The 27,186-nt window shown below is 42.4% G+C and overlaps 1 protein-coding gene across 1 annotated transcript in view; it reads left to right on the forward strand.

The window, feature by feature from the left end:
- The window catches only part of LOC119657470 (TWiK family of potassium channels protein 7), a 71,642-nt gene that overhangs the window by 40,864 nt on the left and 3,592 nt on the right, over positions 1-27,186 (forward strand). Inside the window, exons 2-4 of the mRNA XM_038064389.1 lie at positions 19,843-20,004; positions 20,102-20,225; positions 20,702-20,854. Coding sequence (XP_037920317.1) covers positions 19,843-20,004; positions 20,102-20,225; positions 20,702-20,854 — 439 coding nt within the window. The remainder of the gene's footprint in view (positions 1-19,842; positions 20,005-20,101; positions 20,226-20,701; positions 20,855-27,186) is intronic.

Consider the following 27,186-nt stretch of genomic DNA (forward strand, 5'->3'; position numbering starts at 1 on the left):
TTCTTCAGTACCTTTTTAGTTAAATGGGTACTTTTCAGTCCCACATATCATGAAAGGTATAAAATAACAATACTTTGGGCATAAAGTGGAACGACGCACTGCGACGTCATTTACAGTTTACATATAGGTCTGTACAAAAGCGACATTTGAAGAGGATGTTGCGACAGGCACAGAATATAGTTGGGTAGCAGAATTTTATAGCCACCCCGTAGAAAGAAACTAACCGAGAAAACAGCGTGCTATAAAAATCTCAGACTTTCGGTATTCAGTTCTGGTGTTTGGGGTTAGTAAAATTCTTTCTCGGCACGAGAGTGGCTATTGTACAATGTCCAGCGCCGACTCTATATACCTCTCCAATCGGTAAACTTTAACCTGCTGAACATCTGTAGCATTGGCCCAAACTCCAGATCCATATATGGCACATCTCCTCAAAAAATTGTTTCCCTTAGGCATTGTAGAAAACTAGGGGCGAACTTTCTCCCTATGTGATTCGTTACTCTCCCAATTCGATGCATTGCTGCCATACATTGAACCTCAATTTGGGTGGTTTTTAATGTAAGCCGGTTCATTTTTCATTCTGGGCCAATAATTTTATTGCGTTCGACTAAGTTCCTTTTCTTTATCTTTCTGTCCCATACGTGTTTCCAAGTTCGCTCTCCAATTTCCTCTTCCCTAAAACAATTTTTCATACCAACAAGTTTGGAAGTTACATAACGCGATATACATGAGCTTGACATAAAATATAACAACAGGAGAGGGGAAAATCTTTCCTTTTTACTTCAACCTAAGTACTACTTAGTACATTTTAGCACACTTTTTAAATACCACAATTTTACCGCTTGCGAGAACACTAATCGAACAGCAGATGCACTGAATAACCTGCCTGACAATATCGATGAGCATCAAAATGCCCTTTTCTCGGGTGCTATGCAGGTTATCGGCCACGTACCGAAGGGTCAGATCTGGTTTTTCATAATGAAAAACTGCAGACGCAAAAGGATGACGGCGAGTCCCCCGCGTCTAAAAACGGGACAAATTGTGCAAACGGGTCCTCCAGGTTAAATGCACCGAAAACCGATGTTACGAAACCATAGACGGAGCCTGGGATGAACTTTAAAACGTCGAACCCGGCAACGACAACGGAATAACGATTTACGCATTTTCTCATAGACGTGCGCTCCCTGTACAGACCAAATGCTGCTCAGCAGCTAGCCGATACACTGTCCCAATCTAAGGCTGATGTAAGAGCGTTACAAGAAATGCGCTGGACAGGGACCAGTTTCCTGAAGAAGAGTCACTACACCATATATTATAGTGGCCATCTCGGATTAGGTTTCTTAGTCAGGTGAAAATGAAACCTGCTGTTATCGGTTGTGAAAATATAAGCGAAAGACTATGCAATCTGCGTTTGCGAAGCAAATTTAGAAATATAAACCTCATTAACGTTCACGCCCCTACAGAGGAGACTGCAGAGTCGGAGAAGGATACCTTCTACGAGGCAGCAGAACAATCCCGAACGAAGCGTGCCCCAGGTATGATATCAAATCATACTTGGGAATTTCAACAGTCAAGTAGGAACGGAGCCCCTACGTAGGTATACCAATTGTAACGGACTGCGGATTATTTAGTTAGCAGTATCACACGAAATGATTGCTGTAAGTACCTGGTTTGCGCGGAAAACGGTCCACAAACATACGTGGGTCTCTCCAGACGGGGCCACCTTCAACCAAATTGACCACGTGTTGATTGAACGCCGCCACCTCTCAGCCATGACGAATGTCGGCCAATATTGACTCGGATCACTATATCATTGGCATAGTGCTCCGGGTTCGAATTACAACACCGCCCCCGAATCCCCTCTGACAATCAAATGACAGTGAATACTAAAACCATTCAGAACGTAGCCCTCCGTAGTACCTATAGGGGAAAGGGGATGTCGCAATAACGGCAGTTAACTGATGTCCTGGAGGTGCAGCATCATCAAATAATCTATCATTGATACGCCCACTAACATACTTGGCCGCAGCCGCAAAGAAAGTCGGAACGGCTGGTTCGACAATAAATGTAAGTTAGTAACAGAACGGAAGAATGCTGCATACCGAGTAATGTTGCATTCTCAAACGACACGGGTATCATCAACTGATGCTCAAAGACTAATTAATACCTGACGACTGGCAGCGAGGCATTATCTGTCCCATACACAAAAGGGAGGATATCACGCAGTGCAGCAATTATAGAGGTATCACGTTCTCCGCTGTCTTACAGGATAGGGCCGTACGCCCAGAACATTGGCCCATATCAAAGAGGCTTCACTCCAGGCAAATCAGCAACAGATTAGATTTTCTCTCTGTGGCAAGCGGTGGAAAAACTGCTGAAATATGGACATTAGTTGCACCATATTTTCATTGACTTTAAGATCGCCTATTACAGCATAGCCGGGGTAAAACTGTACACAGCCATGAGAGAATTCGGTATCTCGACGAAATTGATAAGACTGACTAGGCTGAGCCTGACTAATGTGCGAGCCAGATAAAAACAGCAGGATCACTCTCGAGACCATTCAACATCAACAACGGTCCAAGAAAAAGGGCTTGCCCTATCATGCGTCCTCTTTACTTGGCCCTGGGAAGTGATCCGTGATGCAGAGGTAAATGCGAGGGGTACGATTCTCTTTAAGTCCACCCAACTACTGGCCTACGTGTGACGATATTGACATTATGGGAAGAACAACCCGGGATGTACAGTCTATCTTCATCCAGATCGAGCAGGCGACGCGAGGTCTGCAAATTAAAGAATGCAAGACGAAGTAAATGGTGGAAACATCAGCGCCGAAAACCAAAGAACGAACAATATTGAATCGCATTGGTCAAACGAAAACAATAAAGATAGGAGACTACAACTTTAAAACCGTTGAAAATTTCTCCTATCTAGGGTCGAAAATCACAACCGATAACAGCTATGACGATGAAATCCGCGACAGGGGTTGGCTGCCAACAGAGCCTATCTCAGCTTACAAAAACTGTTTCCTTCGAAACATCCCACCATAGGGTCACAACTCTTACTGTAGAAGACTATGATGTTGCCAGTCAGTGGGTTCTTAACAAGGAAAAATTGCGAACTCTTGGCCACGTTCGAAAGAAGAATCCTCCGAAGATTTTTTGAGAGATTGTGAATAAAATCGGGCTCAACAGGTTGCAGTGGGCGGATCACCTAGTCTGTATGGATGAGGATGATCCCGCCGTGGAAATTCTGTAAGGCAGTATCTATGGTTGGAAAAAAGACGAGGCAGACCCTGGCTGAGATGGAACGATGGCGTAGGTCAAGACGTCAGACAGCTTTTAGGGATATTGAATTGGTGGACCTCGGCGCAAACACGGAGTTCCCTACTTGTTGTTGCGCCGCTGATGGTGATGTTCCATGATCCAGTTGCAACGGATAGCGCGGGTCCGAGATATTCTGTTAGATGAGGGAGTCGAGTACAACGGGCCACCACGGCTGAGTGCTCAGAGGCTACAGCTTTTCCCCCATTAAAAACACAGACACATCATGACATCCAAGAGTCAGGTTGTGTACGTTCATGGCATTCTGATTACCACTGGGAATCAGAGAGCTACTTCTGAGATTTTTGGATTTTTGAGTCAAAACTTTGACACGAAAGATCTGGGTCAATCAATATATTTTCTGGTCATCAGGCTTATTCATTGACAATTACAATAATAATCGCTGGCGCAACAATCCATTTGGATCAGAGCCTTGAAGTGTGTTATAGCATTTTATTTGACACCGTAATGATACACTACAGTACCCTTTAGAAGGCAATGCGGTCAGCATTGCGCTCGTTCTTTACCCTGATTTCACTTAGATACTCATTCACAGTCGAGTCGACTTTTATCCGACATCCAGTCACGATAACAAATCCCTCTGCTCACTGACGTGACCTTCCGCTATGAGGGCCCAGCGCTCTAACCACTAGAGCCATTTGGATACAGGCTCGTTCAGAGCAATGATTATGTTGCTGGGTTGATATGAACTTCTTTAACACTTCAGGTATGACTAATTGTAACCCCGCAATGATTTAGGGAAAAAAGCGGACGAAGAATTAAATCTTGTGCATAAAACGCAGCAAGGACGAAAACGCTGTAAAGAGCTACCATACGGGAAGTTTGTGAAGACAATCCAATGTTGTATTTTATATAATCGGTACACCGTCTACTTCCCTATCGAATGGACTTTCTCCAAAGTGGTTGACTGACACGAAATTTGGTAAACGTACTTGAGCTATTAGATCTCATGCAGGCGGTGAATGAATGACTCGTATATGCATACTCACATCAGAGCAGCCATTTTAATACGAGGCTAACATTTTATGATCTGCTTATCTGTTCTTAGATTATTTTGTATTATACCATTTTTTTGAATATGTAAGTTCTCATCCCAATTTAAAAGATTGTTATGTTACATATTAAAATACAGAGACTCCCGCACTCGCACGTACACCCACCCATTCACCCAAAGATACCTTGAATGCGGTTAATAGGCAGATCTCGTACGCTAACTGTGGGACCATTGCGCACACTCAAATGCGGTTAGTACTTTGCTAGATAAATGTTGTCAGCCACGTAATGAAGCAAATAAGTAACACGGGGCATCCCTTATATGTTAATTTTGATAACAGAAATTTGTGGGTGGGAAGATGATGATGATGGTACGAAACCATTATATGATGTGAAGCATTGAAATAACATCATGTTCTTACTTAAACTCACATTATCTTATTTTAGGAGAATTTTCAGTTAATTAGTGCGGGAGGAAGATGATTCCTCCGACCCTGCATCTTTTCGGGAGACCTGGGTATAGAGACTACCAAAAGTAGGCACGAATTTCTCTCTGCGACCCTGGATACCAATGTTTCTGTTTGTCAGGATTTCATGCTAGATAGACTTTGAAAGTGACGATATTTCTTCAACTTCAACTCAAAATAACACAACATTAGCTTGACAAGAAAGCAAATAACCGAAAATGTTCCTTCTGCTGGTCGTTCTTGATACTTTTTCGAGAATTAACTTAGTAGCGTTGTACATATGTGTAATTTGGAGTTTTTTTCCGCTCCGAATTAAAAATTCAATTGAATTCGTAACACGTTTTCCGAATAAATAAAATTTCTGGTATAAACATGGGAACGCATCCAACGATAGTTTGTTGAATTGGATATGAAGCTATAAAACTGCGTGGAGGAGATAGTATTTTTTTGGTAGTTTAGATCAAGGTCATTGAGAAGGTGTTGCCGCCACTGCAGCGTGTATATAGAAAAGGAGGCTCTACTTATGTCTTCTTGCTATACTGAACTTCATTTCTGGCCTAACCTTGAAATAGGGGTTCCTCTGAACCTACAAGTAGTAGGTTTCAAATTTTGCACATCTCCATCATTGTATTATAATACAATACTGAATGATTGTTTATGTATAACTGTAACTTTGTCTATTTGAAACTCTCGCAGGGGTTTCAAGTAAAGAGGATTAATTAAGAACTATTTGAATTATAAGGGATTATTTAGGAAATACTGCCGTTGGGTTGATTCTGAACCCCACACGCCCGTTCAAAGGTGAAGGTCACGACATCCACTCTTGAGTCAAGGATTATAATCGACTTGAAGAGATCAACTCTGCCATCGACTTGAACAGATCAACTCAGATCCAGATTGAATTTGGAAGTCAGAACTTCACAGGAACGTAGAATCGACCTATTAGCAGAGCTGAAAAAAATCCGTTTAAGGTTCGGTCATTAAGTCAACGTAATTTGAAAGACCTTTCTTCAATGGTTCCCTATTAACAGATTTACAGATAGATCCCTGCTATCAAATTCAAACTTCTGGAGATATTCTACAAACTTTGCTCAATCTTTTCAAGTGTCTAAATTCACAAATTACCAGAGACTCATCAACACTTTTCGGCTTATCGTAAAGTGCCCTCCTTGCAGCAAACAATCCATGGGAAATTGCTTGGAATTAATAAATAATACAAACAATTTTCCACTTGATATTTCACTTTCAGTTTAGTGGAAACCATTGAATTAATGGTAATGTAAATATATTTTCCCGGGAACAACTGGCCACGGAAGCAGCAGCGCAGCGGCGAACCATCTCTATTATTCCTGAATGGGGTGTCTATCAGACGCTGACGGGAATCTTCTATGAACACTCACATTATGATGATTCCATTCAAGTTTTCGCATCCAGAGCCGGGCAAGCGTTCCGTAGTGACTGTTAACAATCCACTTAACAAATGGCCTGACTATTTATCCATTATAATCTCGTTAATAAGTACTTTAAGCAGTTCTCAACGAAGATTCCAATGTAATTAATGACGTCAAATATGTCGATCATTCGCCATTGATGAGTATTGACTGGAAGGTATGCAGCACTGTGGTGGGTTGGTGGAGTGAGGGATGCTTTTGAATAATTTGAGAATATTCCTATAATAAATACCATTTCTATTCAACAGTGGGTGGTAGTAAAATAGAATTAGTTTAAACTACGTCAAACAAGGTGAAATATTCTCAATAGAATTACTCTTCGCTTGAACATTAAAACATCCACTGAAATGATCGCGTCGTTAATATTTTTGGGTGCAGATCCTGTCAGCATATATCTACGTCTGTTCAAGAAAGTTCCCTAAGTCCAGTCAAAACATCATCCGTGGGTATTTCAATGTTGGAGTCATTAAAATTCACTCCATACACGAAGTTTATAGCTGTCCCAGCTCAAAGCTTTGATTCAGATCTGATTAAAATTTCAATGCGTTGGAAATTTTGCGAAAATGCTTTGGATGTGTTAAATGCAAATCCGCGTATAATCTAATGCCTTTTGCATTTCGTGCTTCTACTTTCATCTAAATATAGTTGAACAAGGCTAACTAACAATTCTTAGAAGAAATGACTGTCAGTACGTTTGTGAATTAATTTTAAAGGACCTTCACGACATGTCGCTGTGTTGTGTATGCAACATGCTGATCCAACGTTCAGATAAAGGAGAAGGGTTTGAAGTAACGTATCTAATAATATTCTCAGTAAAATTTGCCTAGATCGGGAAAAGCAATAAGAATAGTATAGGTGGACGCTCAGCTTAGTTATTATATTATAAATTCAACATACTAAATCCTACCTGACCTCACCTCATTGTCAAGACGGCTTACAAAACATTGTCCTGACCCTTTGATTTTTTTTTGTTTTCGTTTTTAGCACCATAATGCTCGGCACATAGAATGCATTATCTAGTGTGCCTAGCATGCCTTCCCACCTTCCGATATTAAAAGCCTCTCTGACATCAAGCATAACGAGGAGCAACTCTCGTCGAGTCTGGCGACTGTGTGCCTCAGCTTGATGAACTGCATCCACAACTTACGTGACAGCATCTTCCTGCTTAGCTGTCTTGGAAATGAATCCCAAGTAGCATATATCATTCCAGCGAGTCTACTCCTGATTAGCTTTCCGAGCACTTTCTCGGGTATGCAGACGGCAATTCAGAGCCTCCTTTTCTTTTGCTAATTACCCGCCATGCCACTATGCCGAGCATGAATTTTGTAGTTATTACTGAAAAGGAGTTTCGACGAACCAAGAACAGCTCGAAGAATTGGAGAAACTTTGGTCTCGATCGGGTGCAAAATTTCTGGAGTATAAAGTTCACCAGTATATATGATCGGTTGGTACATAGCATAAAATAGGTCATTATCGTTCTTCTTCTTTAATGGCACGACAGGCCATATCAGGCCATATCAGCCCTTGGCCTCCAGGATATACTTCCTCCAGCCATCTCTATCCTTCGATCGCATCTTTTAGTTGAACAATTTCAGCAGCTTTTTACTTACCTCGTCCACTGAGTCCTCCCACCATTTGCGTGACTTTCCCACTAGGCGGCGTCCTTCGGGTGTACCTTTAAATACCCTGTTAGGTATTCGCTTGTCGTCTATCCGTTCTATGTGACCGGCCCACTGCAATGTTCGTAGCTTTACCATCACCGATGCTGCTAGGTCGTCATAGAGCTGGTACAACTCATGGTTTTATCTAATTCGTCAGTCAGCTCCATCTTCTACCGGTCCAAGTATTCGACGTAGAGCTTTAGGGTAGAATGTTCCGATGAACTTCTCTACCGTCTGCGCTAGAGTCCAAGCTTCACAGCCGCGCAGTAGCACAGGTTGTGTTATGCTCTTGTGGATTCGGAGCTTATTTGTCCTGTGCACACTTTTATTTTTCATTATCCGTAAGACTGAGTGGTATAATTTGCCGGCCATCATGATTCGTCGCTGAACTTGGTCCTTTTCATTACCATCCTTCGCTATGTTTACTCCTAGGCACACAAAGCTCGTTTTGTCGTATTCCGACCGCCCGACTTCTTGTTCTGCGTCATTTAATTGTAGGAACACTTCTTTGGCTTCTGGAATTGAACGTGCCATGATGTTGATAGCGTCAGCAAATCCCACTATTTGCAAAGATTTGTAGAGCAATGTTCCCGTGGTACCTAATTGATACCATATTCAAGAGCTAGGTTAAAAAGCATTGGGGCGAATCCACCTCCTTGCTTTTATCTGGAGTTCTTTCGAAGCATTGTGTTAGCTCGCCAAGCATCTTTACATGGAATTCAATGTTAGCCATCGTCAGTTCAGTCATTCGTACCAGTTTCTCCGGTAGACGGAACCTGCGCATAATACGATATAGTACTTCTCATCTGATGCTATCATACGCTTGAAGGAAGTCGACGGAGAGCTGATCCACATCAATATTGAACTGATAGCACTTTTCCAGTAGTTGTTTGACCGTAAAAATGTTGGTCCATCGTGGATCGTCCTTTTTGAAAGCCATATTGGTATGGGTGATTTTTGTCAGAATCTTTTCGGACGTGGACCGTAATTTTCATAGGTGAGTTTGTCTCCTTTTTAGGGTTTTGTGTGAAACAAAACCTTAGTAAAATCGATTCAATGTCTGTCTGTCTGTCACACCCGATTTACTTTGAAACTGCTGGACAGATTGCTACGAAATTTGGTGAGGACATGTGATCTGTATGCCCATTTGCATGCAGCGAGTGGCGCCATTTTTTGTTGAGTTTCAAGGGAGGCACCCCATACATGCGAAAGGGAGTGCAAATTTTTTTTTACAGAATATGGTCTTGTCGGGTATCAAATGAAAGGACTCCATTAGTACTTTTCGAAACTGATCTTATTTCTGTCATTAGATGAAACATAATTTACCCGAGGACTCCATTAAGTTTATCCTAGAAATACAAAATTTGGTATCAGCATAGGCGATAATATAGGACATAACTCTGGGAAGCTTAAACGCAATCTAGCTATTATTAACAAAGTTATTGCAAGTCAAAGTTATGCATTTCACGTAAATTTATGGCATTCCAGGACATCATACACGTCATGATCATATGTATAAAGTGAATTTATATGAAAGGCGGCTTTCGCTTTTTTTAGCTGCTTTTAGTTATTTGAATATCATTATCAATTACTCGAGAGATTCATGTGTGTGTATATCTATATGCTAATGTTATTTGCGGGTGTGTATGGTTTCCGCACAATATTTATGTCTTTGAATGTACCTATGCATATTTTCTTTCCCAATATATGACGGAATATTTAGCTATGTATAAATGGAAAAACGTGCATAGAGACTTGCTCACATAAGATGAACACAAAACCTTTTACCTGAGCGACGAGCTTCCGGTATTCCAACTTGTTTGAGTTTAGGCCAAGTTACGCTCTGGTGCAAGTCGTCGGGTAATTTTTCATTTGTGTTCCTCTGAAATAGTTCAGCCGGAATACCATCGAATCCCGGGGCCTTATTCAGTTTCTGAAGGAGGAGGTTCGACTGGTGTACTGTTTATAGCTTCCGGGTTCGTCGAAGCTGTACTTCCCGCTGGCACTTCCACTCGGTTGAACGACTTCTTAAAGTATTCCATCCATTTTTGCTTTATATCGTCGGAGTTACCTCCTTGCCCTATTCCTTGGTCATCCTTAAGGCTCAAACACAATTACGATGCGCGTGGAATGCGGACAAGAGAAGCTACGGACTTCAAGCAGCTTCAATGTGCAATGAAGATTTCAGGTCGGCAAAGTTCGCTCCACGTTGGCAAGGTTCGCTCTGATGACAGATTACATCCATTTGCAATATAATTTGATTTGTATTGCAAGTGCCACTTACATTAGTCCTGTAGTGTATGCAGCCGTTAGTCGCCTGCTTCTAAAATTATAAACGTCGAATTTCTGAGACCTGCTTTGCCTCGCATGATATGTTTTCATTAGTGGACATCGAAACTTCACCCTTACTAACATATGGTGGCAATCACAATTGGCCCTACGTAGCCATCTTACATCCGTAATTTTGGTTGCAATTCGTTTTTGAACATTATCGATTTGATTGAATGTGCGACCATCTGGCGATGCCCATGTCCTTTTGTGAATATCGCGATGTGGGAAGCAGGTAGAGCTTACCGCCATGTTGTTAATGCTAGTGAAATTAATAAGATGATGCCCGTTGTCATTTGTGTCTTCATGGAGGCTGTGCCATCTAGTTGCTCCTCGATGAGGGTATTGTATTGTAGAACTCGTCCTCGACAGCGACGTCTTTTTCTTCCGTTGGTGCGGAATTTCCAGCCTTTTTCACGGCGGGGTTCCCTACTTTTTCCATGAATATTAGCCAATACATTTGACAGCGTCCCGCACATCTGGCTCAACGATGTCCTACGTCTACATTGCATTGGCCCCAGTTTTTAGCGATGGATGGAGGGGTGGCATATCACCTTGTCAGTTCATTCATCTGAGGATACCAACACCTCGGAGTTCATCCGCATACGGAAAGGCGGAGAGACTCTTTGGTTTTGTGTGGTGCTAAACACCCCCATCTCTCGGGGAAGAACAAAATAATCGCATTTAATGTATTCCCTCACTGGAAACGTCCAAACGCATCACCTAAGTTCTCCTGTGGGGCCGATGAACCTACCTCGTGACATCGTAAACAGGGGCATGGTTAACACCACCGTCAAGTCGACCCAACACGTTCTTATCTTGGCAGGGAAAATCAAGCGAGTCCCTTACTTACTGCTATTTGTAAGGCAAATTACAGGCAGGATCGATCTTTGCATGAGTGGTGTGAAGTCAGACCAAGAGTGGATCGGTGAATGAAAGTCAAAAGCAATGCATGGTAAACACGTGAATTGTTTTTGGCAGTTCTTCGTGGATGTTTACTATTCAGGACGGCGTGGTCGCCACCCGGACTTATAAAAAGCTAATAATGAAAGAGTGCGTGAAGAACGAGCAGTGCAGAATGTGTAGTTCGGCGTTACAGACGTTGGACCACCTCATTTCTGGCTGCATTGTTATAGCGCCTGTGCAATGCACGGGCAGGAATAATGCTGTATGCAAAGTGCTTCATCAAAACCGTCTATACAAGCATAGACTAAACACGGGAACATGTTCGGTTTATTAATATATAATAATAATAATAATCGTTGGCGTAACAATCCATATTGGATCAGGGCCTTGAAGTGTGTTAGAGCACTTCATTCAAGACCGTAACGGTACACTACAGAACACTGTAGGAGGCAATGTGGTCAGCATTGCGCTCGCCCGAGATTATTACCCTGATTTGACTCAGGTACTCATTCACAGCTGAGTCGACTGGTATCCGACGTCAAGTCACGATACAAATCCCACCGCCACCAGCGAGATTTGAACCGCGGCCTTCCGTATGACAACCCAGTGCTCTAACCACTGAGCTATCCGGACACTTTATTATTAATATATACAAAACCTTAAAAATAGAATTTTTTCAATAAGACCGACATAGCGTTGATTTCCGAAATTTGGCTAAATAGTGGCTGTGCTTTTATTAATCCGAATTTGTTCGACTGTAGAAATGATAGATTACAATGTAATTTTTCATTTTCGTTAGCTTCCCATTCACAAGCGGAGTCAGCTCGTCGTGATCGGCTGCGCCATTTTATTTTATCAAATGTCGTTAAGAAAGAGCTCCCACCGGTCACCACGTGGAGGTAGAGTTAGGGTTTGGTAGTAAAGCTGTTGGTATTGGTTCAGCAGGCGTTTCCCAGGTTTTTTGCTTCATCGTGGATACCAATCCACGTTTCGCCCTGGGAACTACACTACCCTTTGGCCACATCTCTTGTAAACAACATCTTTGAATTAATCAATTTCCTTTAGGATTAGTTACTAGCCAGTCGATGGCTGGAGCGTGATTCGAGTCCCAAGCGTAACATAGCCATTCTGACCGACAGCCAAGCGGCCATCAAGGCCTTGTACTCAACGACGACATCTTCCCGGTTGGTGGGGCAGTGCAGAGACACGCTCAACCATCTTGGCGGCACGCTCAAGATCACTCTTCTCTGGGTTCCCGGGCATAGGAACATAGAAGGGAATGAGCGGGCTGACGGATTGGCCAGGCAAGGCTCTGCTCTTGGCAGTCCCTCGGGGAACACAGTCGGTGTTCCGCTGGCGGCTGTCGGGGGCCGAGTCTACTCGCACTACCTAGCAGCCGCGGGCCTGAGATGGCGAAGGCTTACAAGCTGTGCCAAATCAAGGAGAATTTGGCCCGCTTATAACATAGCCCGATCACGAGAGCTCCTGTGCCAGACGCGTGCAAATGCATTCAAGATTACGGCGGTCTGCACGGGGCACTGGCCCATAGGGGACCATGCCGCTAGGCTCGGCTTACCCTACAACTCGCATTGCCGAAGCTGCGGAGAAGGAAGGGAAACCCTCATGCACTTTCTCTGCGATTACCCGGCTCTGGCTCGAGTCAGGCTGCGGACACTGGGTAAACCATTCTTTGGGGACCTCAGTGAGATTTCTAGTTACAGGGTCGGAGAGCTGCTTTCCTTCGTGAATGCTACGGGCTGGCTCTGAAGATCCGAGCCAGCTGGACTCCGCTTCCCTGTTCCTATAACAACAGTCACGGTCTTAGGAGTTTGTGGCATCAAAACGGCGCACCAAAGCGCTAATTGGGCTCCTCGGAGCGGCCACTGATACCTACCTACCTACCCTAGTTACTAGCCAAGGTAGAATAAGTTGTAATTTTAGGTTTAAGTTAAAGAGCTTTTTATTTGCCCTTTTCCTGGAATAGATCCATATGTATAGATAGAAATAAAATCAAAAAAGATACAATTATCCTTGCGAACAACGAATTATTTCTGTTATATCATAAATATTGATTTTTGCTTCTGCATAAAATGTCCAAAGTTGACACAAAATGTCTTGTTAACTTTGTATTTTCTTGTGATTCGTTTGATTGAAGGACAGATTATTATGAAAAGGACGCAATCTCTCGACATCAACTTTTTGTTGAAAATATGAATTTCCAGCTCGTTTATTATAGCTAGGATAGCCTGTCGTGTATGTATGCATGAATGTACTCCTGAGAAATAAAACGCTTTAAACTGTTACGGATTCATCTCAATTTTGCAGTCTTTTGAACAAACAGAATCGTTTAATCCATCACATTTATAAAAATAGAATGTGAGAAAAATGCAAGGGTACAACGACCTTGAGATTTTTCTAATTTTATTCCAGCATTATATATTATCAAACCGTGGTAGAATCAACATTGGATTTTTTTCTTATTTTTCATCCATCCACATATGTTGCAGATAAGGTGGACATTATCGGTTTCGCCTCCAACTGCAATTTCAAGTGCCAGATATATGCACTTCCAAAAGTCAACTGGATAACCGAATGGCACACTAACATCTAACATCTAATATCTGACATAATTTTGATAGAAGTAAACAAATTTCTTCTGTGAAGAGACAAACCGAACAACGCTGATTGCATGCTAATTGTCTAATCCCGGCTCGAATGGGGGCAGATAATTTTCGATAGTAATAAATTCTTCGATTTTATTTCATTAAAAACAATTTGCATGCACTACTCCTGGCAGGTGTAAATAAACTATGGGTGCCGCCGTAATCCCACTTCGACACTATAATTCAATATCCAATATCTAAAAATACCAAGCACCGTAAAGTAGCCCCCATTTCAAGATTTACAATGGCAGAGGCGAAAAGGCGAATTATGAGTGTTTACGGGGTGCATCGGAACGTTTCAATTTATTTGTGTAGCCATTGATATTTATGTGATTATGAATTAATGTGATCATTTGCAAACTGGAGGACGCTGTAACCGCATTACTTAATGGCTATCACAGAGTATACTGTGCTGAAAGTAGATATTTTGGGATCAGTAATTAATGCATTGTGTGATGTAAATGTTACCTACAGATATCACAGTTTTCAGTCGTTTGTTCTTCCGTAATTTATTATGGAGACCCTTGAACTAACGAACGATTGGCCTGTGCAGATGCATTTCAATAAGATGCCCATGGGCAAGGCCATCAAACTGGATTTCTTGCCGGACATTGTGCGTTTTTCAATAAAAAATAGCATCCAAGACTGTAAACAACAAAATTTTCCACAATCTGTATCTGAAATCTGTTCAGAGAAACAACTACGTACTTCGGGCATACTAATCGAAATTACTGCATAAATACGCCAGCGGTAAATGATGCGCTTAAAATGCCATTGTCAAGGATGAAATAACCGATAATAGGAAAGCACTTTTAAAGGTAATTCTAGAGCGTCGATATTATTATGCAGATGTAATTATGAAAAAAACTGGATTCGGTGGCATCTTGACCGTCAGTGCGAACACAAAACGCACGCAAGCATGTAAGCACCTTTGTACATGTGACAAGTTATAAAATGTTAATCTTAGTTTCAGCATCATCAGAACTTGACAATATTATTTTTTCTCTACGTATGCATATGCAAATTAAATAAAATTATGAACGCAAGTTAAGAATATTAAAGACAGCATCAATGGTCCATTTCGCCGGTACTGGAATAACTGCATGGAAATATGACGAAAAATTTCTGAATTTGTCTGCTCAGAATTACAAAAACAGATCAAATCAAACCGCCACTTTCCTAAATTTGTCATCCACTTGCAATCCTGAAGGCGAGACTTGAAAGATGTTGGATAAACGCTAATAAGAACATTATCCGCAAACCTGAAGCGGAATAATAATAATCGTTGGCGCGACAATTCAATTAGATCAGGGCCCTGAGCTATGCTAGAAACCCCACCACACTCGTTGAACAAGTCCCATCCAGCCGTCGTCAACATGTAAGTCTGCTGTTAAGGAAAATAGGAGAACTCGCACATGGAAACCTTGTATAGCATCCTTCGTGTGCCTATAAGAGTTCGTTGCATTCTCTGTGCTTCACCCCAAGGTCACACTGTTCTGGATTTCGATCCACAAATTACAACAAGCTATGTACATTACCGCGATGTACAATTTGTGCAACATCGGCTCCATCTTCTTCTTCTTCAGCTTTTGTCCCTTTTGGAAGCGGGCCAGCTCGTCTTCATTGGTTGTGCCATTTTGTTCCGTCAAAGGCTTGATCTAAATGCAGTCACGACGTTTTCAGATCTACATTCAGCGTATCAAGGCACCGTTATTTCGGTCGGCCTTAAGGTCTCTTACCATTGACGTGCAATCCCATGCCGATCGTAGATATCCTTATTTCGGATGTAGTGAAACGTAACATCTTCGTCTCAGTTACCGCGAGATGTCGTTCATTGTCTTTTATAATCAGCCAACACCCAGAACCATAGAGGGCGACCGGGTCAACAACAAACAAAAAATTTTCAATTTGAGGCGTTCGTTGAAACGTTGATCACAAAGAATACCAGTTGTGGAACGGCACCACTTCATCCAGGTTGCGCTAATGCGTGAGGCAATTCCACAACGCAGTTCACTGATAGCTTTAATCCCTGATATTTAAATCGCTCATTTCTGGCAGCTCATTGCTTTTGACAGTGACAGTACCTGTTTTATTAGGATCAGTCATTCTGAAACCACGTTGCATGAAGCCATTATTCCATTTTTGAACAAATTGCTTCAAATCAGCTTTGCTATGAAACACTGGCAAAACAACATCTGCTAAGCAATATATAGGGCGCAGGACGTTGGGTGTCCTGTGTGACAGCCCCCATAACAAAAACAAAGAGGAATAGGGAAAAGACTTTGGCACGCACGGAAAGGACGCTTTCTTGGTAAACACTAACGGACACACGAAGCAGTTTTGATGCTCCAACCACACTTTGAACTTTACTTTTCGGATCGTGGTAGAACAATTGAAAGCAGCGGACGAGTTCTCCTAGCACTAAGTGTTGTCGTAGAACACACCAGAAGAGTTCCTGTGTCACACGGTGTGTAAAGGTGGCGATATTTCTCATGAGTAAACGTGTGACATGTACTTCGTCAATAGTTCGCAGTTTCTGGCAAACCCGCTTTGATTCACAGTTATTTGAACGATGTCGTGGATACGGTTATCAAGATTTATGTAAAACAAAACCTTATTAAAATCGATTCACTGTCTGTCTGCGTGTCTGTCACACGCACTTTTCTCCAAAACAGCTAAACCGAAATTTCCATATTTTAGAAATTTACCCGGCAACCCCCGTCAAGTTCATCCTAGAAATAGAAAATTCGGGATTGGTGAAAGAGATAACATACGGCACAATTTGGTCAAGTTTGAAGAAAATCCAACTATTATAAGTCATAGAGGATGAAACTGTTCGACTTTTTTGTGAATTTCGTGCCATCTACAAGGTGTGTAATGTCATTATGACATATCCCTTCGTCAACAACACAACAAAGTGAGCTCATGTGGATGGTGGGCGCAAGGAAACATTTTGTTTTAGATTTTAGCCATTTGTCTATCAATATCAATTACTCCAGTTGGACGTATGTGTGTTTGTAGGTGTATATGTGTGCTAACGAAGTTTGCGGGTAGTGTCTGATTCAGATAGATATACTTGTACAACGCTGCAGACAGAGAAGGATGAAGGCGAGTCTCCCGCGCCTAAAAACGGGGCAAATTGGGCCAACTGGTCCTCCAGGTTGGGGGTTGGGTAGGGCTAATAACCCTACACGGAAAACAACTTGTTTCGAAGCCACAACAGGAGCCTCGGACTGGACTGACAACACAACGACGAACCCGGCAACGACAAAGGAATAACGATTTGCACATTTCCTCAGGTGCGTTCCCTGTACAGAGATGAAGCTGCTGAGCAGCTAGCCGATACCGTGTCCAAATATAGGGCTGATGTAACAACGTTACAGGAGATGCTTTGGACAGCGACCGGTTTCGTGGGAAGAGTCACTACCCCATATATCATAGTGTAACCATGTGCTCGGAGTAGGTTTCTTAGTCAGCCAAAAAATGAAACCTGCTGTTATCGACTTTAAAAACATAAGCGAACGGCTATGCACTCTCCGCTTGTGAGGTAAATTTAGAAATATAAGCCCATTCACGCCCCTACAGAGGAGACTGCAGAATCGGAGAAGGATATCTTCTACGAGGCAGTTGAGCGGACACTCGAAGCCTGTCCCAAGTATGATATCAAAATCATTTTAACAGCCAAGTAGGGAAGGAGCTCGTGTTCAGGCCATACGTTGGCTCCCATAGCTTACACCAAAATACAAATGATAACGAACTACGGATCATTCAATTAGGAGTGTCACACGAAATGGTTGTTGGAAGTACCTGGTTCGCGCGGGACGGGACCACTTTCAACCAAATTGACCACGTGTTGATCGAACGCCGCCACCTCTCAGCCTTGATGAATGTTAGAACATATAGGGGGCCAATATAGACTCGGGTCACTACCTACCTGGCATGGTGCCCCGAGTTCGGATAACAACACCACCTAGAATCCCCTCTGACAATCAGGTGAGAGCTAACACTGAAGCCATCCGCAACACAGCCCTCCGCGACAACTATAAGAGGGAAATGGATACCGCAATAACCGCAGTCAATAGAGATCCTCGACATGAAGCACCAACAAATTAACTTCACAATCACTTGAAGAACGTTAAAATAAATACGCCCACAAAGATGATTAACCTCAGCCGCAAAAAAAGTCAGAACGGCTGGTTTAACGGTGAATGTAAGCTAGCAACGGAACGGAAGAATGCCGCATTCTCAAAGAACACGGGCACGCGCGGAGACTTATCAAGAACTTCGGCGGGCGGAGAAGCGACTTCACAGACTGAAAAAGAAAGCCTGGGAGAGCCAACAGGTCTGTGAACTCGAAAAGTACAGAGATCAAGCGCACCAACAAGCCAGTAGGATGAAACCTTACACAGCTCGATGTTCATCCTGCCTAGACAAAGAGGGAAGTCTGATTTTCGTCAGAATGGGCATGCTGGTGCGATGGGTTGAGTACTTTGATGAACTACTGAACAACAACTGTTGGAATATGGATATCAGTCGCACTATCTTTTCATCGACTTTAAAGCTGCCTATGACAGCATAGCCAGGGTAACACTGTACACGAGCATGAGAGAATTCGATATCCCGACGAAATTAATAAGACTGACTAGGTGAACCCTGACCAATGTGGGAGGCCAGTTAAAAGCAGCAGGATCAGTCTCGAGACCATTCAACAGCAACACAGGCCTAAGACAAGGGGATACCCTATCATGTGTCCTCTTCAACCTGGCCCTCAAGAAAGTGATTCGCGATGCAGATGTAAATGCGAGAGGCACCCTCCTCTTCAAGTCCACTCAACTACTGGCCTATGCTGACGATATTGACATTATGGGAAGAACAACCCAAGATGTACACTCTACCTTTATCCAGATCGAACAAGCGGCCCAAGATCTTGGGCTGCACATTAATGAAGGCAATACGAAGTACATGGTGGCAACGTCAACACCAAAAACCAAAGAACGAACAGCATAGAATGGTACTGGTTAAACGAAAATAATGAAGATAGGAGACTACAACTTTGAAACCGTTCAAAATTTCTCCTATCTAGGCTCGAAAATCATAACCAATAACAGCTATGACGATGAAATACGCTTGTTGGCTGCCAACAGAGCCTATTTCAGCTTACAAAAACTGTTCCGCTCGAAACATCTCACCATAGCGTCAAAGCTCTTACTGTACAAAACTATGACTTTGTCAGTCCTTATGTGTTCCACGGAGACCTGGGTTCTTAGCAAGAAAAATTGCGAACTCTTGGCGGCGTTCGAGAGAAGAATCCTCCGAAGAATTTTGGTGCCCTACATGAGGATGGACGATTCCCTGAGATAGAGCGATGGCGTAGGACAGGACGCCAGACAACTTTTAGGGATATCGAATTGGCAGACCTCGGCGAAAAATCGGGGTGTCTGGAGTTCCTTATTAAGGTAGGCCTAGACCCGATACCGGTTGTTGGGCCGTTGATGATGATCATCATCGAACACGCATGATGGTACCTCTGACTGTGCTGCCGCAGAGCATACCAGATGAGTTAATGTAGCATATGGTCATATGGTGAGTAGCCGCACAATGTGTATTGCAAGTCCTTGTAAGAGGCTCTTGGGAGTTCTCTGTCTTACCGGCAAGGGTGCCGTCTTGCTGCGTCGACTGAGGTGGGTGACCTTGCATTTCTCCGAGGCGTATTAGATTGCATGAAGGTTTTTGTAGCGACATTGAATGCATTTTCTTGGTCGGCTTGTCGCGAGTCTTGTTACCAAATGATTATACTTTAATAATAGTCCTTTATTGCAGAAATGCTTGTGGTTCTCGTCCCACTCTTCTAATTCGAGAACCTTAGAAGTGATCCAGGTGCAGAGATAGTGTTTCCTTATTTTGAAATAACCGTTTATTTTTTACATACCCGTTACCTTATGACTACTCTAGAAAAATACATAGTCGTTATCGAACTGAATGCACTGAGTCGCAAATACCTGATGAACTAAATTGTTTACTTTTACTTGCAGGTCTTCCAACGATTAGAATTACCGAATGAAATCATTCGCCTAGACAACATGCGAACTAGTTTGAAAGCTTCCAGAGATACATTCCTTAGAAACGTTTTGAATAATTCAGATAGTATTAATTTCTTTCCCATTTTAAAAGCGGAGCTATCAAAATACGAGCAGGTAAGCGGAGTAGTTCTGCGACTACCTTATTTCCACTAGTATGTTACATGGATAATCTAAGCATTACTTGTGATATTATAAAAAAATATTATTATAGGTTGTGCAAGCCGCATCAACGGAAGGTTTGCTTATAATCGCTGAAGAAAACTTTCCGATAGCAAAGGAAAATTGGAGTATTTTGCAGGCAGTTTTCTTCGCTTCCACTGTTATTACGACAATTGGTATGGAACTCTCTTACACACTTTTCAATACACACATTTGCCGCTTTTCACCTTGCTTCATAGCAACTTCACTGGTTTCGCAATCAGACCCGATTGAAATAAATCAAATGAATTTTCATGAATTTGCTAATTATCTTTAAATTATATTGATCATCAGTCGTCATCATTTTGAACCCAATTAGATTGCATACCACGAAATTTGATTAATTACCATCAAAACGCTTGTTCCTAATTAGATTAAATATTCGCTGCATAGCCTTCTGGAATTTGGGTAACATTATAAGTATAAAGTGGAAATCACAGTCGATCTGATTACGGACACGAGCTTGCTCTGAAAAAGGGTTGCACGCAACACTGCAATACTACATATTGAGCAGTTCCCCTTTATCGATTAGAACCTACCCTAATAATTTTCCCAGTCACATAGCGTATAACAAGATGTATAGTCCATAAATTATAAACTGAATTTCTTCCAGGCTATGGAAACGTGGTGCCAGTCACGCAAGCTGGCCGAATATTTTGCATATTCTTTGCTATAATCGGTATTCCACTTACGCTTACTGTTATTGCCGACTTGGGAAAACTATTCGCACGACCTGTTTCAGCAATTGGACGCAAACTCAGATATAGTAAGTATCAAGTTTTATGGGGGTAGAAATTTATCTTTGTTGAATTGAAGATACTTCTGTCTTTTTAATTCATTCAGGTCAAATTTGATCTTATTGCTGCGAGAGATTGTTAACAATTAAACTTTATGAAAGATTCTTATCTCTTACTCCCTACAGGATCCTTTTCCTTTAAGGTCCACGGCCAATTTTCGTTCAATAATTTATGTCATAGAATACAAAGATATCTCTTTTATTCTTATTTAAATTGAAGAAATGAATATAATATTGGGTTCTACAGGGACGATAATTCCAGCATAAGGATTCACTTGAAACCTTAACTTTGTCATTCAATGCGTGTTGCAAAAGCTATAAAAAATTATCGCATATATCATGCCTGATATTTCATGAACCGAAGTGCATGGAACTCCTAAGATGATTAACTGTCAAAAGAATTGTTCTAAAAAGAAAATCATACACATCAACCATCGCAGCACAAACTCTAACTAAACTTGTGCTTAGAGTTCAGGGGCTTTTGTGAAGAAGAAAGCCTTATTAAAATCGTTTTACTGTCGATCTATCTCTATCTGTCTGTCCGTCTTTTTTTTTAAGAAAATAAAAATCTTCAAAAGACTCTAGCCTGGGCACGCCAGGGTGTGAGATTCTTACCTACTAAACCACCGCTACCCCGTGGAACCACCCTTGGGTATTACATCACCGAGCAGAGTTAGCACATTCCTCACGTCCAGGGACACCACCGCTCAATATTTGCTGCTACAACCCCCTCCATGCATTGAATTTTCGGCCAAATAACCATTTTCATGGTATGAATGGTTGATCTGGCTTTACGGAACTCATATTGCCGATCTGAAAAGCCTCCTTGACTCTCTACGACCGAGAGTAATCTATTATATTATCTATAGGAGGACGGTTTCCTTGGAGGTTTACCAGCCTTAGGAAGCAGCACCAGCTTGTGCTGTTTCTGACATGCACGCTGCCAACAACTCCGCGAACATATCCTGTCTACATTTCACTGCAGGCTTGAGGGACTTATTCACTATGCCGTCCAGACTTTGCCTATTCGACTACGTATCTCCAGCAGCGGAAACTTGGGTTCTTAGCAAGAAAAATTGCGAACTCTTGGCCGCGTTCGAGAGAAGAATCCTCCGAAGAATTTTTGGCCCCCTACATGAGGATGGACGATTCCGTAGCCTACACAATAACGAAATCTATGAGCGATACCATGACCGTCCGGTTGTGGATAAAATCCGGCTCAATAGGTTACGGTGGGCGGGTCACTTAATCCGTATGGATGAAGATGATCCCACCCGGAAAGTCTATAAGGGCAATATCTATGGTAGGAAAAGAAGACGAGGCAGACCCTGCCTAAGATGGAGCGATGGCGTGGGCCAGGACGCCAGACAGCTTTTAGGGATATCGAATTGGTGGACCTCGGCGCAAAACCGGGATGTCTGGAGTTCCTTATTAAGGCAGGCCTAGACCGGATACCGGTTGTTGCGCCGTTGATGATGATGATCTCCAGCAGCTTGTTCTTGGTCCCTGCTGGAATCAGCGTAGCACCTGGATGGGTTTTAACAAGAACTTAGGGTACGTAACCGCTTCTGAACCGTCCCGTCAGGCATTTCGGCTTCCAGGGTGTAGGTATCCTGCCCGGTGGCTCCGTCCTTAGTTCAAAGGTGATTCTCTAGTGGTCGCTAAATGTGACGTCCTTGCTAACATGCCAAGACATATTACATGCCTGCGTTGGGCTGACAAAAGTCAGATCTACACTTGAACCGGATCCCCATTTCCGATAGGTGTTCACATCACCTACGTTGGTCACAACTATATCCAACTGGGCGAATGCTTCTAATAAACACGCCCCCTTGCGTTAGTCGCTTTGTTATGCAACTCGATGGCTCACGCATAAAAGTCAACGGCTATCACCTTTGGGCCTTGTCCCTTTGTGTCACGAACAAGATCGTCTAGCTAGGTTTCTGTACAATTCAGTTATTACGACAATATCCATCGCAGATTCGTAAGTGCTCTGCGAAAGCAATTTCTGTGCCACCCTGCAATGATTGAGGTTTATTTGTATTAACCTCATTTTTTCACTGCAGTTAACGCTTTCCTAAAGTCTGGGGATTTACCACTTCCGGGAATATGTATTTGGGGTGCACTCCTTGGCAATATGTCCTTGCTTGTAACACTTTCGACATCGATCAGACCGATCGGAGCCGCGAGTGCATGCCTTTGCGAAGTGTCCAAACATCAGGCATCTGCCCTCTTTAGAGAGATCAGTTTCCTTACGTGGCAAACAACGCATCCAATCTGAACCACGGCCAACAATTTCTACGTTGCCTCCACTGGCAGTCGCACTGATACCGTTTCAGTGCTGCCGTAAGCTTTTCTTAGGCTCACGATAGATTCTTCCCCGAATTCCTCCAACTTGAATTGTTGGTTCCTGGTCCTGGTGTACCTCTTGAGCAAATGCAGTAGACCAACAATCTCCTTTTAGCCCATCACCCTTTGCCTTTGCAATTGGCCTTTTCGGCAGAGTTGTGCTTCGTTTGAACACCCCCTTCACCAAATCTAAAACACTTGTTGCATTAGATGGTGGTGGGCAACTTGGAGATGAGCAAGCACTAGCCCATGAACAGTCAGAAGAGAAAACTACATGAACAGGGGGGTTGTCTCTGATGGGAGATCGGGCAATTCCTCATAGGCAATCCGTCAGTCTGTCACACCTTTTATGCCAGTTACTCGTATTGAAACGAAAAGTGGTTGAAAGGTAGGACCTGTGAATCCCATTGCATGCAGTGAGTAACATAATTCCATGGTGACTTTAAAAGGGGTTCCCCCCTTAAGTTTAATTTAGAATCACTCATCAATGCAGTAATATAGGCTATAATATAAAGCATGATATTATGAAGTTTGGTGGAAATCCCAACATACAAATTCCTTGTATTCTAAGGCTTTGAATGTCAGTACTATACTAAAGGAAATGGTTTGGTAAACTTAATGCATAAACATTATGAGCTAGGTATCATCATCATCAACGGCACAACAACCGGTATCCGGTCTAGGCCTGCCTTAATAAGGAACTCCAGACATCCCGGTTTTGCGCCGAGGTCCACCAATTCGATATCCCTAAAAGCTGTCTGGCGTCCTGACCTACGCCATCGCTCCATCTTAGGAAGGGTCTGCCTCGTCTTCTTTTTCTACAATAGATATTGCCCTTATAGACTTTCCGGGTGGGATCATCCTCATCCACACGGATTAAGTGACCTGCCCAACGTAACCTATTGAGCCGGATTTTATTCACAACCTTACGGTCATGGTAGCTAGGTATAATTGATGCAAATGCCCACTGAAATATACTTATATAGTCAATAAACTAAACCTTTCACTCCTGAAGCGAATAGCTTCCGCTTTCCTGACTTTTTTCCACATATTTTTCTCACATATCACTCAACACTAGACTGGGTTCGCATCTTTCAGCCAAGAATTGATATACTACATTTATCAACCCAAACTATTCAGAATTTCGTAAACATTCCTGCTGATCTTTTTTCTTCAATTTTTTCTGAAAACGGTAGATGTGCTAGAGTTATCTTTTGACTGAACCTGGCGAACCATTCCAATTTGACAGATTCAAGATCCTAGTGACGTTGGGTTCACTGAGTATTCTGTCTCACTTCTAGTTATACCCAATTCGTCATCATCCCCTCTTGATCTTAGTTCCTCCTGTTACTTTCGCCATGTTAATTTTTTTTACTACTAAGTTAATAATTTTTGCAGCCTTTTAAGCGGTAAAAATGGGGGGCGGGATTAAAAATGAGTCTGATATAATACTTGTAGTATCGGCATATTCCACTGTTGGGCTGAACTTGTACAGCATTATGTTTTTATGTCCCCTAGCAGCTTCCGTAGGCGTACAGCCGTTCTGTTAGAAATAGAGTGGTGCATGGAAAGCCATGGAATCAGCGATCTACAATATCTTTAACAAATTATTTTAATTATTTATTTATTTATCTTAGTAAATATCCACTTTATGCCCGACCTTGTCAAAGTAAACAAAAATGCCAATTAATTCAAACAATTCTCTTTGAAATGAAATTCACCGAATGCATCGGCGAATATTGATTTATGATGTTATTTGTGTTTCTACCACAATGGTCTATACACAGTTGTAAGCATTCCAAAACCAGCAGGGTGAAATAGATAGATTTATCAAACACCTTAGTTTACACTGTGTACATGAAATTCATTTACTTGTGACGTTATTGATTCGAAATTCTTCCGTATGAAAAATAATCCCCGCGCACATAACATTAATATCTTACGGAATTTGGGAATGAAGGAAAGGAAAATGTTGGATTGGTACCAACGGTTTTTAGGGGTTTGTTAAAAAAAAATCGATTCACTGTCTGCCTTTGGAGGAGATGAAAATCTTTAAAAGAAACTGGCCTGGACACGCCAGCGTGTGGGATTTTTACCCACTAAAACCACCACCGGGCTCCGCCCTGCCCGTGGAGCCACCATAAGATATTATATCACGGAGCGGAGTCACCTCACTTTGGCTTCGTCACATTACTTCTCTACGTGGCGTACGTAATAAGGTGTTTTTCCTCTACTCCGCTTTCGCAGTTTATTCTGGATAGATGCAATCGTAAGGTTGATCGCATCACAATCCTCTCCACAGGCTACTATTCTTGGCACCAGATTTTTTTTTCTCTCCTAGAGTTTCCTCTAGGTTCTTCCTTTCCTCCACAAATCTGGGACAGCGAAAGAATACGTACTCCGGGTCCTCTGGGACTCCATCGCAGTTTGAACAATCGGATGAGGTATCCAGTTTAAACCTGTATAGCTACTGGCAAAATCCTCCGTTTCCCGTGAGAAACTGGGTAAGAGTATAATTAATCTCGCCATGCCGTCTTTGCAATCAGTCCTTGATGGTAGGGATGAGCCTATGTGCCCACCGAACCTTTCCCGAGTATTGTCAATGATCTTACCATCTATAAAGAAATCGCTCCGCTTCAGCGTTCTTCGTCTGTGATAAAGGAGAGATAGACTTCGCATTGTATATGCTCGCCGTCTCATCTGCCAAAATGTGAATTGGCATCATTCCTGAGATGACGAATGCTCCATCATCTGAAACATTCATGAAAGCAGAGCACATCCTTAGTGATGTTCTTCTGTAAACTGGACTCAATTTGTTAGAGTTAAATGCAACCTGCAATTCCTTTCCCCAAACTGAAGCTCCCGCGTTGGCATCATCATTGCCGGGGAAACACTTGCAGTGCACGCTTTGTCACAAATATACTGGAGTGTTGCTTATAACTGAACTTCGCGTCTATCATCACTTACACACAGATTTGATGGTAGGCTTAGAAGTGATGATATGATTCATGTCGATCTGAGAGGCCTTCCTTGTTCTCACCAACCCTAAGTAATCTACTGTAGATTACTCGCTCTAACATTTTCCCCACAGGGTCCAAAAGACATATAAGTCTGTAGTTGGTTTACTGTAGCCTTAGGCAGTAGTACTAACTCCTGCCGCTTCCATGACGCAGAAAACATCCCCTCGAACATGCACGCTTTGACCAATTCAGCGAACATACCTGGACTGGATTTCACGACAAGCTTAAGAGCCCCATTGTGTATGCCATCTAGACCAGGGCTTTGTTATCTCCTATTCTACTGCAAATTTCCTGCAGCTCGTCTCTGGTGACTGGCCGTACTGCCATCACATTCAGAGGTCACTGGAAGCTCTCAGTGCCATCCTATTGCTAGGGGAATAACTCCTGAATGATTTTTAACAGCACGTGATCTGCGGAGATGGGCGGCCTCTGAATCGGTTTACGTCGGCTTCCAAACAGAGCTCCATAAAGCATTCCTTTATGCTCCGTTGGAGGGCGAACTTCAGGATTTTGAGGGCTTCCTTATAGGCGCGCCCATTTTCGTCCTGATCGATTCTGCCGACCGCCTATTCAGAACATATTTCCACGGTCCACAAACTAGGATAATTACGATACATTCAGAAGTTTTTTTAATCATTAAAAAACCCTTAAAAAAACAAAAAATTCACAAAAAAAGCTTCACAAGGCGCCAAGAATTTAGCTGTGGTTAAGTCCGCATGTTAAAAAGATGATGGCAATGCCCTCTAGCGTGGCAGCAGAAAAATACCTTTTTGTGGAGATGGATGTATAAATTGCTCTGTATTTCAATAATAAACTATGCTATCGTGCTGGAAAAATTATTACACATGCTCAAGATGTTATTAATAAATTTATGGTGAAAAATTGGTATTGGTATTTGTATCCAGTTCTTCACAAAAAATTTCAAAAAAAAGC

Source organism: Hermetia illucens, chromosome 5 (genome assembly GCF_905115235.1).
Source record: "Hermetia illucens chromosome 5, iHerIll2.2.curated.20191125, whole genome shotgun sequence".
Taxonomy (NCBI): domain Eukaryota; kingdom Metazoa; phylum Arthropoda; class Insecta; order Diptera; family Stratiomyidae; genus Hermetia; species Hermetia illucens.